Here is a 17,914-nt window from a genome sequence, read left to right on the forward strand (position 1 = left end):
GGAGCCTTCCCAGCTCAGGCCACACCCTGATCGAAGTCTCAAAGTCACCAAGCCTCCATGGGCAGCGCCAATCCCAATGGAGGTTACGTAGCCACAGTAGGAATTCCCCTCTCTGGCTTTAAAAGGGGCCTTCAGCTCCCCTCCAGGCCCTCACCATGCTGGCCTTCTGCAGAATAAGTCTTCTGTTGTTTGCATGCTCCTCAGTTTGGGGTCGTTTTGTCGTCTTCTGGACCCTAACAGATGCGGAGCCTGAGCCCTGCTGGCCCAGTCTGATATGGTGATCTGAGGACTTGTGGGCCGTCAGTGTTGTCAGCCTGCGTCACCCGCCCCCACCACAGGGCAGTTCAGCTGAGCACCCTGATGTTCACTTTGGCCCCTGCACACCTTCCCTGGGCAAGTGGCACCAGCGGCCTAGACGCTGCTCCAAGCCAGTACCAGGATTTCTGGACATGACTAAACATTCTTCTGGAAGACTCAAATCCACCTTGAATATCTCTGTCCAGTTCTTGAACAGATGCTGCCAATACTTGCTTTGGGCTTTCCTTTGCCTTACCCTCGTGCCTTCTGAATGATCTTTCACCAACACCCAGTTACAGAATTGTTTAAGAGCCATCTGGTCTTTGAAAGACCAGTGGCCTGCCCCCAAAGCTGTGTCTGTCCCATAACATCTCCTAGCCTCTTCCCTCAGAAGCCGCTCTGTGACTTTCACCAGCTTTGGAGAGGGTGACCAGAAGGGAGACTTCAGGCTTGCTGAGAGGAGGAATGCAGAGCACACTGCTTTCCCCTCTAGTTTCTTTCTGTGAGCAGAGAACATCTTTACAAGCGTCTCTCCGGTGAAACATCGCCTAAGCCCCCATGGGCACTGCTTTGTTTCTCCATGTATGCAAGTAGTTTCATCCTCCCCTCCTCCTTCAAAAGAAGGTAAAGAACCCTGTCTTATAAGTTATGTTTAGCTAGATTAGGCCAGCTTCAGTTAATGACAAAACCCCCTTTATTGACATGAGCACACTTGACATGACTTCCACACACTTGGATATGGTGTAAAGTATCTGCACATCTTTTGCACTAGACTTAAAAGAATGTATTTTCTCTCTAAGACAGTGCCTACCACAATGATGCTGAATCTAATGCCTCCAGGGAGAAGGAACAGCTGGATAGACACTACAGCAAGAGAGAGGTCCCACCCAGGCAAGCATCCTGCTGTTGAGACTTCAAATGAGGCTAGAGAAGATACAAAATAAGGCAAACTTTTCAAAGCTGTCTGGCAAAGTGTTTTGAGTTTCTGATGTTCTGGAGACAGTTAAAAATGTATGCCCTCATCTGGGCATGGGGTCTCAGGTCTCTAGTATCAGCCTTTGAGAGGCTAAGGCAAGAGGATTGTTGCAAGTTTGAGGCCAGTGTGAATTACATGTTAGCCTGAAGTCTTATCAGAAATTATTTAGTTAACTGACTAAACGGGAAGGATCCCCCTATGGCGTATTCTCATTTTCATACATGCTGTGCCCACAGCCTCTTCTAAGGATGTAGCAGACACTCCTGAGGCTCTGCCCAGGCCACCCTTGTCCTGTCTCAGAGGTGACGAGGAGATTGTGTCTGAAATGGGAAGGGCTTCTCTCTTCCAGGCAGCATTACCAGCTACAGAGCTGGACATGTGCATATCAAGCTTGCTGGTGGCTCCAAGCAATCAACTACTAAGCAATCAACTTCCTGACTCAATGCAAGGCAGACCCGCTGGTTAAAGCTCGCGGTTACCTCAGCCTGCCACGGCCAGTTCCCAGCTGTGTTCCACACTGCTCCTCCGGGGTCCCTCTGGGACTTAGGCCCAGCACCTACTCTGTAAATCACTAACACTTGGCTCTTACTTGACCCCTACGTGTGCTTTCAGGAGAGTCTTCCAGATCACAACAGCGCTTGTCTCTGAGTGGTTTTGTGGGGACACAGCCCACATCGTAGACCTGCTTTTCTAAAGCAGCTCCTTCTATGAAGCCCGTGGAAGGCACCACTCACATGTAAAGATCTGTCATGGTGGCAGCTGTCCCCTCCTTCACAGGAAGTAGCATCTATTTGTTATACAATTTCTATTTTAATAAAGAGTTTTGTAACAGGAAAGTTGCAGTCAGGATGAATGAGAACTAAAGTGACAATTCATCCTGGGACGAGCAGGCTCTGTCCTTACAGACCAGCGTCCAGCCCCAGAGCTCCCAGGCCACAGTGGGTATCACAAGCCAGCCACAGTGCCCTGGAGACTCATACTTCCAGACACTTCCTAGAGATCTGGCTAGCCTCAACTATATGCACGCTATCATGAAACTTTATTTCCACTGGGCAAACAAGTGGTAACAGCATTGCCCAGATGTCCCCCAGCTCAGGGAGATCTTTGTGCTTTAGAGACAGATTTCTTCATGACATTAAGCGAGTGCTAATCATAAAATAAACGCTAACGGAATATGAGCTGATGAATCGTGAAATCCTTTTAATATCCAGACTCAAAAAATCCTTAGGACAGAACATAACAGGAAGCTGATATAAACTTACTATTTCTATTTATTGTTTTATCCTTTAAAACTACGTTATTTATAAAACAAATGCAGAGGGGTGTAAACCATTAAATAAGAAATTTGGCCATTAATATTGGTTGGTTAATCTTTAACACAAGATTAATAAGAAAATGGCTTATTGAAAGTTATTTATTAATACGGATAAGCATGTAGTCAATATTAATAACACATTAAGTGTTAAGTGTTAACATGAGTCCTTAAGTGACAGAGCTGAAACCTGCCATCCCAGTCAGCATTTGCAGAAGGTTATCTAGCTTAATATCTGCATTAACTTAGTGATTCAAATATATACTGTATGAAGATATCACTGCTGCCCCCTTCCTCCCCCCCCCCCCCCCCCCGCTCACTGAGCCTACATACCTTGGAACTGCACAGGCTCTCCTGCTACTCTCTCACCTCCAAGGCACAGTGAAGAGGAAATGACTGCCATGTGGTATCAAGTCACGCTGATCTTATCAGAAAGGTCACAGGTCTCCACGCTGAACTTGGACGGGACAATTATCTAAGATATTGTCATTTCCTTGTGGCATATGGCTGACTATGCTATTACCTGCATATTTATCTTGGTTCAGAATATTTCGATTCCTCACATCAGAAGAGCTTGATAAGGAACAAAATGTATAGTGGAGTTAAATAAATAACAAATTCAAATAATAAATTCATTGAATTAAGTGACAGAGCCAAGCCTGGAGGTGCAGGCCTGTAATCCCAGATACTCTGGAGGCTAAAGCAAGAGGAATGAAAGTTCAAAGCCTGACTGGGCTGCAGAGTGATGTCAAGGACAGCCTGGGTAACTTAATGGGGCCCTATCGCAAAATAAAGAGGGGAAGAGAGAAAAATGGTATACCTCAATGGTAGATTATTAGCCTAACATGCTTAAAGCCCTGGGTTCAATCCTCAGTGCTGACAAAAATAAAACCTCTATTCTGTACAGTAACCAATCCAGACAGAGTGGCAAATATTCGATCCCTTTAAGTAAACTATTTTGACCAGTAAACTGTGAAGGCGAAAGTTCTCTCTCACCTGGCTCTCAGGATAATTTTATTTCAACCAGATAATAAATTCTGACGAGCATCTCCTCTGTACAAAGAGCCATGCTACAGGAGTGGAGGATTCTAACATATTTAAGACACTGTTCAGTTTCTCAAGAACTTACAAAAGGCCCAGGAGAGCAGAGGAAGAATGGACACTGAGCCCAGCACTACTTGGAAAACACCCAAAGCAAGCATAGTTCTCTCCCAAACTTTCTTATTGCCTCTCACTGCTAAATGGTTTACTATGTCTATTGACAAAATAAATTTCTCAGGCAACTCAAATTTCCATTCTTACAGTTTTGACTAACAAAGGAGTAAATGGGATAGCTACAGAAAACAGTTTAAGAAGTGTTTTATTTTTTAATCCTTCTCGCAAACATCCTGACTGCAACCTCTCTACCCTCTACTCAACAAGTTCCCCCCTCCCCAGTACCCCACCTCCCTCCCCCTTTCCCTGGGCTTCACTCAACCTTCTACCCCTCTACTTGTAAATGTGTTGTTGTTGTTTGAGACGCGGCTCCTCTGTGTAGTCCTGGCTGTCCTGAGAACTCACTGTGAAGACTAGGCTGGCTTCAAACTCATAAAGATCCACCTGCCTCTGCCTCCCAAGTGCTGGGATTAAAGGCGTGCACCACCACTGCCCAGCTGGAATTGTTTTAAACTGTGTATCATAGGCACAGAACAATCTCAGGTCTTTCCTACGTGCAAGAAGCCCAAAACGCCTCTGCTCGTTCTCTTATGAGAAGAAGCATGGTGCTTTTTATTCTTATTAATAGTATTTCCCCATGAAGCTTTAGAGCTTTTAAAAATACTGTATATGCTATTCCAAAATGATTACAAATTATTTTCTCACCAGCACCCTGGTGTCACACTTCTTTGATTGACTTCATTCTGATGCTACAAAGATAAATGGAGAATGGTTTATCTAATCAAAAGCGTTCCCTAGGAAATAATAACCCATCCTCTCTATAGAGGACATTTGAAAAACTATCAGTTTGAGTTAAGTGCATAATTATGCTTTAGCTAAAAAAGTGAAACACAGACCCTGGGGCTGGAGCACACACAGCTCTTCCGGAGGAGCAGAGTTTGGTTCCCAGCTCCCACAAGTCTGCAAAATCCCACATCTCCTTATTCCCGCTTGATTTCTTTCTTAGTGCCTTACCTGCTGAAATGCGCAGTATGGACAGATGATATGTATGAGTGTCCAAAGCTTACATCATCAAAAGCAAAATTATTCTAGTATCTATAAACTGACGCTGTGTGAGACCTACGGAAACACTGGAAACCTGCACAACCTTTTACCGTTAAGTTGGGAGAAGGAAAAAACATAAATTAAATGATTGAAAGAAAAATAAAGCTCTAGAGCTGCATGTTCTTCGGGGTTCTGGCAGCAGTCAGCTTCAGTCAGAGTGGCGGTCATGTGCTAACAGATCATGAAGGAGCATGCTGGGACAGCAGCTGGGCCACATGGCCAAGGCCAGTGGACAGCGGCGTTGTGGCTTACAGGGAGCGATGGGCAGACTTCTGTGGCTGCTGACCTGACCTAGGAAGGAGGACTTTACAGATGGGGGCTACGTCTGGTTCTTAGAGGGACAAACAGCTTCAGACAGCGGCTGAATGCATCCCAGCACTAGGGACTTCATCTGGAACACATGCTGTGGTGTGGGTTGTTGTTTCAGTCACTCCGATTATCTCAGAACACAAACGACAGCTACTTTGTGTAAACATCTACCAAAACAAGAAAGACTAGGCAAACACACGGCTTGTTCTCAGCCAAGTGCTAGCTACTCCTATATAAATGTAGCTGCTCTTACAATGTATTTTCATCAAGAATATGGCTTTGTACATAGATTTTCCAACACTGTCACCGCAACCTTTGGAGAATAGAAAACGGGCTCAGATTCTGGTGTGTGTGTTTCATACTATCTAAACATTAAAAAGCAAAGCATTAGAGCCGCGAGAGCTACACAAATATGAAGGGAGTATCTGACCTCAAGGACTGTAGAATGGCGTGAATAAGATGCAGCTTTTGTTTGACAGTATTCTTTGGGGGAAGACCACTAAAATTGTGCTATTTGCTTAAGTAGGAAAGTTGGGAAAATTGATTTGAGACTCATCTAAACCACTCAACTCTAGTCTTTACTTACCAGATCCTAGATTTCTACATGTTAAATACCAAATCAACTTGCAAAGAAACTGGACAGATTATTTTATTGTTATCATGTGTGACTGGTAAAAACAATAGCACTCCAATGCATAGACTGGGAGAACCTTCAGAGGTTAATCTGAACTAGCCGTGAATATCAAAGAGCCTGAAATACAAATTGTATAGGAAGGCTTCCAACAAACACGGGGCTCCTGCTCTGGAAGGGTGTGGCCCTCGGCACCTGTCACCGCCTTTCCCTTATTTACTGCCTAGTGTCTCTGCTAAGCAGTAAAACAAGCTGAGACTTTAATCTTATTGGGGACAAACCTATGGTGGCTTGGATGAGAATAACCCCCATAGGCTCATGTGTTTGAATGTCCAGTTCCCAGTGGATGGACAGTTTGGGAAGGATTAGGAGGTGTGGCCTTGTTGGAGGATGTGCCACTGGGCTTGGGGGGGGGGCTTTGAGGTTTCAGAAGTCCGAGCCAGGCCCAGGTTCCCTCTCTCTCTGTCTCCTACTTGAGGATCACATGTAATCAATCTCTCAGCCACTTCCCAAAGCTGTGCCTGCCTCCTGCTACCACGCTTTCCACCATGATGGTCAAGGGCTTAACCCTCTGAAACCGTCCCAGTTAAGACTGATTTATTTATTTGCACACATATAAGCATTCTATCTCCATGTACACCTGCACACCAGAAGAGGGCATAAGATCCCAGTATAGACGGTTGGGAGCCACCATGTGGTTGCTGGGATCTGAACTCAGGACCTCTGGAAGAGCAGCCAGTGCTCTTAACCACTGAGCCATCTCTACAGCCCTCAAACTCCCAGTTAAATGCTTCCCTTTATAAGTTGCCTTGGTCATGATGTCTTGTCATAGTAAAAGGATAGTAACTAAGACACAACCCAAATGCTCAATAAACACTGTGAGACACAATACGATGTTCTGATTTTTCTTCCAATTTTCCTTCTCTGTTGAGAACCTGAAACAATGTTTGAATATATAATTTTGCAAGGAGACATACAGCTGATTTTATAAAAACTAGAAAGAAACCAGTTCAGTCTCACAGCAGTGACCTGCATCTGTGGACTCTTTTTACAGCTAGTGTTTGTTACCAGCATTTATGATGATATAGTCAAGTTAATTACATAAAATTTAAAAAGATAATTAGAAAACAACTTGTCCCACCTTCAGTCTCCCATCTCACCAGATGTCGTCTTTTTTAAAAAGCCTAAAACCAGACAGAGAAATTATCTTTTGGCTTCCCTCCTCGTGTTTAAATGAGAATACAGACAAGGAACAAACTTTGGGGCCTTAGGGCTAGTGAGATAATTTCATTTCCCTTCATGTTCAATGGTTGTTTTAAATATGAAAACAAGAGAGACCAGGACAATCCTCTACATAATTTATGTGCAGCCTTTCACGGTAAATATGTTTATATTGAAGGAAAGAGCACAGAGCAGACTGTGAGTAGCTGAGGCTATCGTGGCTTCCTGACACAGGATTGCTTTCACAGAGGCCTAAGCACAGCAGTGCATGGAGCAACCCCTTGTTAGCGTCTCTACCATGTCAGTCTGCTCTGTGACCTTACAAAGTGCTCTGGCCTGAGATGAGGTATTTTACACTGTGTGAAATAATGGGTCAACAGACGAATGGCTCAGTGGCCATAGCCAGGTTCCATATGTGCCCAAGCATTAGTCATGGCCACTGGGTGGTTCAATGATTGGAAAACCCTTGATTTTGAGGGTTTACTAACATTCTCATGTAGACATATAGTTTCCAGAGTTAAGTAACTTAAAACATCCTCTGCACAAGTGAAAAAGGATGAAATGTAAAGGGTATTGATGAAAGATGTTTAGATTTTAGAGCCCTCTAACAAGATCACCACTGCATCAGAGTCTCGGAAAAAGAAGCACCATTTCATAATTCTATACAAGGATACTGGGGCTCAAGGCTATGGACTATTCTATGTTTGTAAGTGATACAGAACTTTAGATTCCCCCAGAGGAAAATAATTCTCATGAATAAAATCCAAAAAAAAAAAAATTGCAATGAAAAACAATTATATTGGAATACAGCTATCAGCCAATCTACCTATTTGTCATTTTGTTTTATTTGGAGACAGGGTCTCAGGTAGCCCAGAATGGACTTGAACTTGCCACATGGCAGAGAATGCCCCTGATCCCTAACTTCACCTCCCAAGTGCAGGGATTCAATTTTCTCTGCCATTCCCAGGCCCTAAATACATTTTTAAGCAGCCTGTTAATATTATGGTGGAGCACACCTTTAATCTCAGCAATCGGGAGGCAGAGGCAGGAGGATCTCTGTGAGTTAGGGGCCAACCTGGTCTACATAGTGAGGTCCAGGGCAGCCAGGGCCACACAGAGAGACCCTGTCTCCAAAAGAAAACCAAAACTCAGCTTCCTCATCAGCTCATGGAACATCATTACTGAACAGCATATAACAAAAGTAACCGAGCTGTGGTGATGTTCACTGATATTCTGAGGCCGTGCACAGGAACGGAAGTGTGGTCTGCACAGTCACAGGACAGTCGGTCCTGCTACACTTGTTTGAGGAACTCACAATTCAAGGAAACGCCCCCTTCTCAAGCGGCATGAAAATAAAGTTGTCATTTTCCCAACCAAGCTGAGGTCCTTGTGGCTTCGTACTGTCACAGTTAGCAGCTCCAAACATCCTCGAATCTGAGCTAGCTCATCACCGCTGTCATCGGACTGGCAAGCTTCCTTCCACGTAAGGAAGGCGCTCACTGGAAGTTCACTTTGGCCAGGAAGAGCCATGAGAGAGCGCACAGCACAGACCCTGCACGCACTCAGGAGAGACACAGTGCACACATTGTTAAGAATTATAAAAAACAAAATAAGAACTCCCTGAGATGCAAACAGCATCTTGGGAATTGGAACTCTTTGCTACTCTCTAGTATTTCAAAGTTAAATTTGTATTTTTAGATTTTATCTCCCTTCCGCTGGCATTTCTATGCATATTTAACAGTACAGCGCAATGTACTGAATGTTTAAACTTTCTTTTGCAGTTATTTTGAAAGAAACACTATAAGCAAGGACGGCAAGCAAGTGTATACAGCCACGCCACTGTGCCGCAAGTAATTGTCAGAGATCACTGTGATGGTAAAGAGTCTTACTTAGGGTTTCTATTGCTTTGGTAAAACACTATGATTAAAGCAACTTGGGGGAAAGGGTTTATTTCCACTCACATGATCCAGTCACAATCCATCATGAAAGAGAGTCAGGGCGGAAGCAAAAGTAGGAACCTGGGGGCAGGGCTGAGGCTATGGCTGTGGAGGATCACTGCTTATGGGCTTGCTCCGCATAGCCCGACGTTTTCTGCCACCCAGGACACCTTCCCAGACATGGCACCACCCCCTGTGAGACAGGTCCACCCACATCAATCGTGAATTAAGAATATGCACCACAGGCTTGCGCACAGGCCAAACTGATGGCAGCATTTTATCAACTGAAGTTCATTCTTCCCAAACAGCTCTTGCTTGTGTTATGCTGACATAAAAACTAGTCAGCACATAAAGGGTTAGTTCTATAGAGCTGTGTTTCTTTAATGTCCATATTCACTCAAAAACATTAGTAAAATTATATATGTATATATAAATATGTCTTATTTTTAATACAAGATGCTTAGCTTGATTGAAATATATAAAATATTGGTATATTTAATGCTTTGGTACAAGATTTTTCCATCCTTCTTAAAACTTATTATTTTATCATCTTTGTGTGTGTCAGTGTTTTGCCTGCCTGTATATCTGTGGGCCATATGCATACCTGGCGCTTTCAGAGGCTAGAAGAAGGTACTGGATCCCCTAAAACTGGAGTTACAGTTGGCTGTGAGCTGCCAACCACGTGGGCATCGAGAATCAAACCTGAGTCCTCTAGGAGAGCAGCTAGTGCTCTTAACTAGTGAGTCTCGGATTTTTCATTCTTTAGTGAAGCAGTAGCTAACATTTAAAGTTGAATAAAGTTAGTGCAATTAAAAAGGAACTAGATACAGATGATTAGACTGTTATCTACGTAAAAATATATGATGATGATGATGATGATGATGATGATGAGCTCAGTGGTAGACGACTTCCTCACCTATCATACTCAAGGCCCTAGGCTCAAGCACCAAGACTGAAAAAAGAAAAAAGCAAGATAAACAGGATCAAGAGATCCTGAGAGAAAGCAGGTATGACTGAATTTTCATGCCACCATGACTTACATAAGCTTGGTGCTTTTTCAAAAAGCTAACTTGAGTCCAGGCTACCCATTTGAAAATATGTTTGATCCTACCCACTTCCCCTAGCCTCTCTGTATCTCTGTCTCTGTCTTTCTCTCTGTCTCTCTTGCTCACTCTCTTTGTCTCTCTCTTTCTCTCTCTTTTGCTTTCTCTCTCTCTTAGTCTCTCAGTCTCTCAGTGTCTCTCTCTCTCTCAACACACAACACACACACACACACACACACACACACACACGGCCCAGGCCTCTCCACAGACAAATCCCAATACCTCCATAAGCTCTGACGGTTCACTTCCTTCTTCCACCACTACAAGCCGAGATCTTCCTTTCCTCTCGTTGTCTCGAATGCCAATGGCGACCTGGCTTGCTTTCAGACGCTCGTATTTGTTGCATGAGGAACCACACCACTGATAAATTTCCTAAGAGAAAAAGACACATCTTTTGACCGGAAATATATGTGGAGGACTTTCAGCCTTAGTATTAAATTCATGCTGATAAATATAGTTTAATAAAAATACAGAGGCATAATAAATGTAACGTATAATAGAGTAAACAGACGATGATAGTTGAGGATGGTAGCTAGGTCAAAGTGCAAAGACTGATTGTCTTCGGAGTGCTCAACCAAACACCAGTATCACAAACCCCTTGACCACAGCTTAGAGACCATCAAGGAAGAAGAGACTGGAAAGGTTTGAAGAGCCAGAGATCAGGGTGAACTGGGATGGGCAGCGTCTTCTGTAAACGACAGGGGCGTTGCACTCGTGAGCTCCCAGCAGCTACGGTTGTTTACACAAGAGCTGCACAAGTTGGCACAATCGAAATTCCCTCCTGGATTCAGGAGGGGCACGCAGCCCCACACCTAGTTGACAACCGCTGGCAGCCGGTAGCTGCTGGGAGAGAAAGTCAGTTTTCTTTACGGGGTGTCCAGCAGCTGGCCGCACACCCATGTGTGCGAGGGCGGCGCTGCCAGATTCAGTGGCTTATACACAGACAAAAACCGTGAGGCTGGGGGTGGGGGAACCACAGGGAGTGGTCCAGGAGGAGATGGGGGAGGAGAATGAGAATGGCCAAAATGCACTGTATGCGTGTATGAAGCTCTCAAAGAATAAATAGAAAGTTATATTTTTAAAAGAAAATTAAAATCAGCTCTGCATAGTATGATTGATGTACTTATCTGCATCTCATTGGCTTGACAGCATTATAGAGAAAGCATTTAAATAAAAAATATAGATATCTATCATCATTCTTTGTGTATAATATCTATTAACTATAATTCATAAAAGTAAATTTACATAGGTTATTTACATTAAATTTTACAAGTATCTTATTTCAAAAAAGTAGTCAAAAATCTGTTAAAGTATTAAAACTTTGATGGTCATAAATTTGATATGACATTTTTGTAAAATAATTTATTCATTTGCTCATTTTTTATAAATTAGCCAATACAATTTATATAAATTATATATATATAAATTATCATATATATATATGATCCCATTCAACAGGGCACTTTAAGATATCTATCTATCTATCTATATATATACAGATATATATATAGATATATATAATTATGTGACTAAATCTAAGAAACTAAGATATTTAAAATCACTCAACAATTCTTATCAAGAGCCTTAAAAAGTTTAACTCAGTAATGACTTGTTTTAATAGTTATTCACAAAAGAAGAAAAACCTACATGTACAAGAGTGGTAATGACTATGTGATCTTCATGGGACATTACAAAGCTATTAAATATTCCATAACATGATAGACTATTTAAAATTACTCTTAACCCAGAAATACAGAGAAAGAGGAAAAGCCACTTGTTATAGCATAGGGATTAGATTATGTGTCATCGGGTTGAAACATCACAGATTTAAATTTGAGAGCAGTGGTCATAATATATACAGCTGCAACCATGAAGACATTTGAAAATTGCTTTAGTTTTTGAGATTATAACACAATTACATCATTTCCCCCCTCTCTCTCCCTCCAAATCTCCCATATGCCCTTCCTTTCTAAAAAGAAGACATTTTATCCGCAGAAATGTGGTTTAAAAATGAGAAAAGTTATTTGTTTTCCAGGCAGCCAGCTTAGCAAAGGGGTCTGAATTCTCACGCAACTGTTTGGGTGACAGAAACCTACAGGAGCTTCCTGTGTGGGTAGTCTAGCTGCAGACCAAATCATTAAACATGTGTCTAATACCGGGGGTTTCTGTGGTTCTGTACCACGGAAAGGTTAGAACATGAGCTGTCACAGCAAGGGGGGGGGCATCAATAGAAGAATTGCCATGGGACTGCCATACATGGTTCTCAGAGATGAAAACTGAGGTACATGTTCTAACGTGGTGTGGAGATCATGAAGGTGAACTAGGAAGAATAAAATAAAGCCACAGAACACAGTCAAGTAGAGCCAAAAATATGCATCGGCTACCAAGTCAGGTATTTAAGAAGGTACAGCGTTGGGCTCTGTGGAAGTATGGCGACCAGCTGGAGAGAAACCCCACTGTCCCATTCATTTACACAGAGCTCTGTGTGAGGACACTTCTACAGAAGGAGGAATGAACATGACAGCAACACCGGGATGGACGTGCAGAGAGACACCTGCCCTGACATATTTGTACCACCGTTTTTATTTTCAACGTCCATGAGTCTCACCCGGAGAACTGTGGAAAGTAGTTATCGTGACAGCTAAATGAGGGAGGGCTGAGTGTGAACGAGGAACAGGGGGGACCCTCCTTGGCACGTGACAGGGTGCTTGCAGGTTTTGAATATATTCAATATTATAAAATACTGCGTCTGACGTACAGCACACTCACTGTAAGATATCTTCATTCCAGAGTCATCCTGTACACTAAAAATGGAACAAGCTTTCTTGTGGGTACTGGGCACAGCTTTGAACACACAGGCTTGCAGCTGTCCTTCTAACCCTTCTCTTTATCACATTCCTAGCTGACTTATGAATCCTTAGTCCCGTTTAAGAACAAAGCATACTAACAAATTACCTGTTAGTAACTCAAAGTTGGATTCAAAATACAAAAAACTGATCTTGTATTCCACTTTATTCTAGAATACAATTTAACAGCATCACCACAGTACATCTCCTCCATATTTCCAATAGAGATTCATAGTCCTATGATTTTCTCTCTAGCTCCATTTCCAAACGTGCACACTGAAATTTGAGGCATACACGCAGAGTCACTTGAAGTCCACACCAAGGGCAGTAGTTACAATGCATGAAAACACATGGTTTCCAATGACTAATGATTAGTCACTCAGAATTAAGATCAATGGAGCAGAAAGGGCGTTTAAAAAAAAATACAGATAATATGTATATAGAGAGATGGGAGTTTCTTTTGCTATCACAGTTCATGTTCAGACCATTCAGTAGTAAAAGAACACAGAAATTACTGATATTGGAAGTATGTTTAATCGCTTGGCCTGCCGCTGGACTGCCTTCACAGAAAGCCCTGAGAGACTTTCTGAGAAACTGCTTACTGAAAGTTCTCTGGGAGATTCCAGAACTCGTTAGCATCAGAACCATTGTGGGTCACCTTGCACACACAATACATACATGGACCCCAGCTCCCCATTCTGCCAAGCACAGCCCAGGGCCTCAGCTCAGTGTCCTTTCTGGGCCCCAGCTGACGACAGTCTGCAGTAATTCCTGTCACGTAGCTGTGAGGAAGTAGGCCTCAGTGGCAATATTTAATAACAGCAAGACAGAGAAAGCGGGTCAGAATTAACTCCCTAGGTTTCTCAGATCAATTAGTAACTTTCCTAACAGATTTTCTCCATACTTACATAATCATCTGACTTACGTTTATGTCCTCATTATCTCCTTTGTGCAAATGACCTCTCCTCTATTTCCAAAATTCATGTAAAACCAGAATTCCGTTACCATCTGTAAAGCCTTATGGAAACTTGCTAAAATGTATGAAAGTTGTGTGATAATGATAATTCCATAAACATTATTATTTATAAAAAATTTGAATGGTCTATGGATTCCAAAATGTCATCTATATCTTTGATGGAGCTGTTTCATGTGCTTATTTATTCATAAATAAAGTCAGTTACCGGTTGTATGAAATATTCCTCACTATTGCTTAAAGAGAGAGACCAGTTTCTATGTTCCAATTAGACCAAAAAAAAGGTAAAATTTACTCATGTTTAAAATAGTAAAATTTTAAGTCAAATTTTCCTTTGAACTTCAAAATTAATAAACAGCTAAAATTGTAAAAACAACAGCCTTAGTTTGGCATGCAAGTGAATAATTTGTGTTATGCTTGCTATTTATTATTTCCAACATACATTTATAGAGAAGTGACATATTTTCTTACTAGACTTGGTTTTTTGGGGGTAAAAAACGTCAAAAGTCAGAATCATTGGAAGAGTCACCTTAAAGCTTAGTCTGTTTAAACTAATTAATTTGATATGCAAATAGCTGACTGGCGGCTGGCAGTAGCGTGGTTACAGCGGGCTTTAAAAGCATAAACAGAACTGTGGCCATCCCTTGCAAATGGACACTGTGACGCTGTGTCTAGGGCGTTTCATTTCAACAGAGCTCCACTGTGTGGAAACAGTGTGGACGGTGCTATTAATAAACTACACTGCCCAACACTCATTCTGTTCAGAGGTAGATGGTAAGACTTCTTAGCCTTTCCACACAAGGACACTTTGTATTCAGCTGGCACCACCCTTCAATAAACTCTCCTATAACTCAACTTGATCTGTTTTCTAGATTTTCTTTAAAAGGCAATTCCGTGTAGAACTATAACAACAACAACAAAAACAAGAGAACTCTAGATTTGCATGATAGTTTAATATCAACAAAATTCCGTTATAATCTAAATTACTTTGTTTATAATGCTTCCACAGAATTTAACAAAAAAGCTTTCCTCAGTCTGAGGGTACTAAGCTATGAAAATCATAAAGTAAACATGGCTGCAGGGGCTACTGTTTCACCTTCTAAGACACTAAAGCATTTAGCAAATACTAGATCTGATATTTCTTTAGACATACAATATTAAAAAAAAAAAATCTCTTTAAACCCTGGCACATCCACACTGTTTGAAGTAAAATTTGTTTACATTTTTGATGTACGCATTTCCCATGCGTGCTATGGTGGTTTGGAAGAAAATGGCTCCCATTTGCTCATGGGAGTGGCACTATTAGGACGTGTGGCCTTGCTAGACTAGGTGTGGCCTTGTTGGAGGAAGTGTGTCAGTGGAGAAGGACCTTGTGGTCTCAGAAGCTCAGGCTAGGCCTGGGTGACGAAGTCTTTTCCTGTTGGCTGCAGATCAAAGTATAGAACTGTTACCTCTCCAGCACCACATCTGCCTGCATGCCGCCATGCTTCCTGCCATGCTGATAATGGACCAAACTTCTGAACTGTAAGCAAGCCCATTAAGTGTTTTCCTTCAAATGAGTTGCCATGGCCATGATATCTCTTCACAGAAATAGAAACCCTGAGACACATACCCCCATTAGAAGTTTACAAAATTATCAGTGAATTTTACCATCCAAGCTGTTAAAGGAAAACAGAATCACTCTGCATAATTATGAAAGGAAGAAATAAAGACAACCTGTTTTTTTTCTTTTTTTATTTTATTTTTTTATTATTAGTTACATTTTATTAACTCTGTATCCCATCTGTATCTACTCCCTCATTCCCTTCCAAACCCTCCATCCCTCTTCTCCTCCCTGCCCCTTTCCAAGTCCACTGATAGGGGAGGACCTCCTCCCCATTCATCTGATCCTGTTTTATCAGGTATCTTCAGAACTGGCTACAAAGTCCTTCTCTGTGGCCTAGCAGGACTGCTCCTCCCTGAGGGGGTGGGGAAGTCAAAGAGCCCGCCATTGAGTTCCTGTCAGAAATAGTCCCTGTTCCCCTTACTATGGGAAACCAGTTGGTTACTGAGCTACCATAGGCTACATCCGCGCAGAGGTTCTAGGTTATATCCATACATGGTCTTTAGTTGAGTAAGACAACCTGTTTTTAGCAATTAGTCTGATCCATGAGTTACCAGAAATAGAAGCACAAAAATGACAATTATAGAACCAGGCCCATTTGCGGAAGGGAGGCCTATTACTTATCTACACAAGCAGTGATGCAATCAAAGTTAATAAGTAAGGTATCAGAGGGCAGACAAACATCACTTGGGGACAGGAAATAAAAGCAAAAATAAACCACTGCTCAGTGGTGCCTTTGGAAGTTAATTGAAAGGGGCAGACAGCAGCCTGTGTGGTGCTGGCTCACAAGACTGCAGTGTTGGCACTCGGCTACACCGAGCTGTCCAGCACCATTAGATCGTTCCTATCCTGAAGTGGCTGTCAGCATTCACAGTACCTTAGAATAAATAACCCACGGAGAAGCAGCTTAAAGAGCCGTCCACACCAAGGTGCCCCCAAATCTCTAAACTTAGAACCCTTTGAGATCAAATGACGAGCTTAGTATCAAAAACTTCTGTTCCAAAATATTCAAACATGAAGGCACAACTGAGGGTTAAAGTAGAAATTCTAACATCATCACTGTTGTCTTTCCCAGGGCCCTCGCCCATTCATCAACTGTAGAGCAACTGTAACTTATCTCCAGCAAGCTCACTTTCTACCCTATCACACGCTCATTCCTCGGGGCCAAAGGTCACGTGCTCTTCACCCTTATCCACCTTTCACTCTGCACATGGGCAATGCAGTTGGTCCCTGCTTTTACTGCAGGGTATAGTGTAAGGATTTAGACTGAGTTTATTTTCCTTCTTATCTTTTCTTCCTGCCACCAGGCTCTCCTCTTATGAAACTAGTATTATGCATTACTTTGGACTAAGGACAACTTTATTCAGAACAAAGAACACTTGTTTATCCTTCCTTTGTTCTATTGTTAAACTAAGATGTCTCTTTAAATCTAGAGCAAAGATAAAATTCTGAAAACTTACAGTTTTAATTTTTTAAAATATGTGATTGTTTTTCAGAAGTAGATTTTTTTTTTTGTCAGCAGAAAGGCTTAAAACTAGAGCATCATGTATAAGAGCAAGCCACAGCCTCATCTGAAAGATTCTATCTTTAGAAAAGAGAATGAAAGAATGTTCTTCCACTTTGCTGCTAGAATGTGCCAGGAACTGCGGTTTCTAATTCTCAGGCAAGAATATAATGTGGCACAAGGGAAGGAAGAGATGTAGGAAAGGCTACCAGCATTGGCACACTTGCCCTCAGTGGGTGTGGCATCAGCATCCTGTGGACAGGCATCAGAGCCTGGAGTCGACTGGAAGCAGCAGGGCCTTCACGGGATGGGACCTATCTAGCAGTCCAGTGGTGAGAGAGCAGAATGCCTTCAAAGCAGATCCTGAGGGACCACCCCCTCGCTTCTCCCACTTTGCTCTTCAGGGGGAAGAGGTAAGTTCCTTCCTCCCTGAGACAGTCTCACTATGACACAGGCCCCAAAGCAACAGGATAGAGAAACACAACCATGAACTGAAACCACAGGCCAAAACGATGACTAATTTCATCACTCATAGGGTCACCTCTGAGCCTGACGATCAGAACGGAAATGACCGTGGGACATTGTCCAGACAGTCAGGCCACTGTGGAACGTGGGCCAGCCCTCTACCATGGCATGGAAAAAACTAAGCAGTGCTCCTGGGAAGAGGGAAATAGTAGCTGAAAGAACCAGAAAAGGTCTTACGGCTGGCATGAGAACATGTTGTCAGAGACCCAGTCCAGTCCAAGGGGCCAAAGCTAAAGCTCAAGACTGAGCAGGGCTGGGCACAATGGTGCACACATAATCGCAGGACTTGGAAGGTGATGGCAAGAAGCTCAAGGTCAACTTTGGCCACATAGTGATTTTGAGTCCAGTGTGGGCTACAATAAGATCATGTCTCAAAAGAATTTTTTTTTTTTTTTTTTCAAAAAATAGTAGAAAACCA

The 17,914-nt window shown here is 42.5% G+C and overlaps 1 protein-coding gene across 1 annotated transcript in view; it reads right to left on the minus strand.

Moving 5' to 3' along the window:
• Scin (scinderin) overlaps positions 1-17,914 on the minus strand; it is a 62,471-nt gene that overhangs the window by 26,280 nt on the left and 18,277 nt on the right. The window contains exon 4 of the mRNA XM_021664898.2: positions 10,268-10,417. Within this exon, the coding sequence (XP_021520573.1) occupies positions 10,268-10,417 (150 nt within the window). The remainder of the gene's footprint in view (positions 1-10,267; positions 10,418-17,914) is intronic.

The sequence above is a fragment of the Meriones unguiculatus genome, chromosome 1, assembly GCF_030254825.1.
Source record: "Meriones unguiculatus strain TT.TT164.6M chromosome 1, Bangor_MerUng_6.1, whole genome shotgun sequence".
NCBI classification, from domain to species: Eukaryota; Metazoa; Chordata; class Mammalia; order Rodentia; family Muridae; genus Meriones; species Meriones unguiculatus.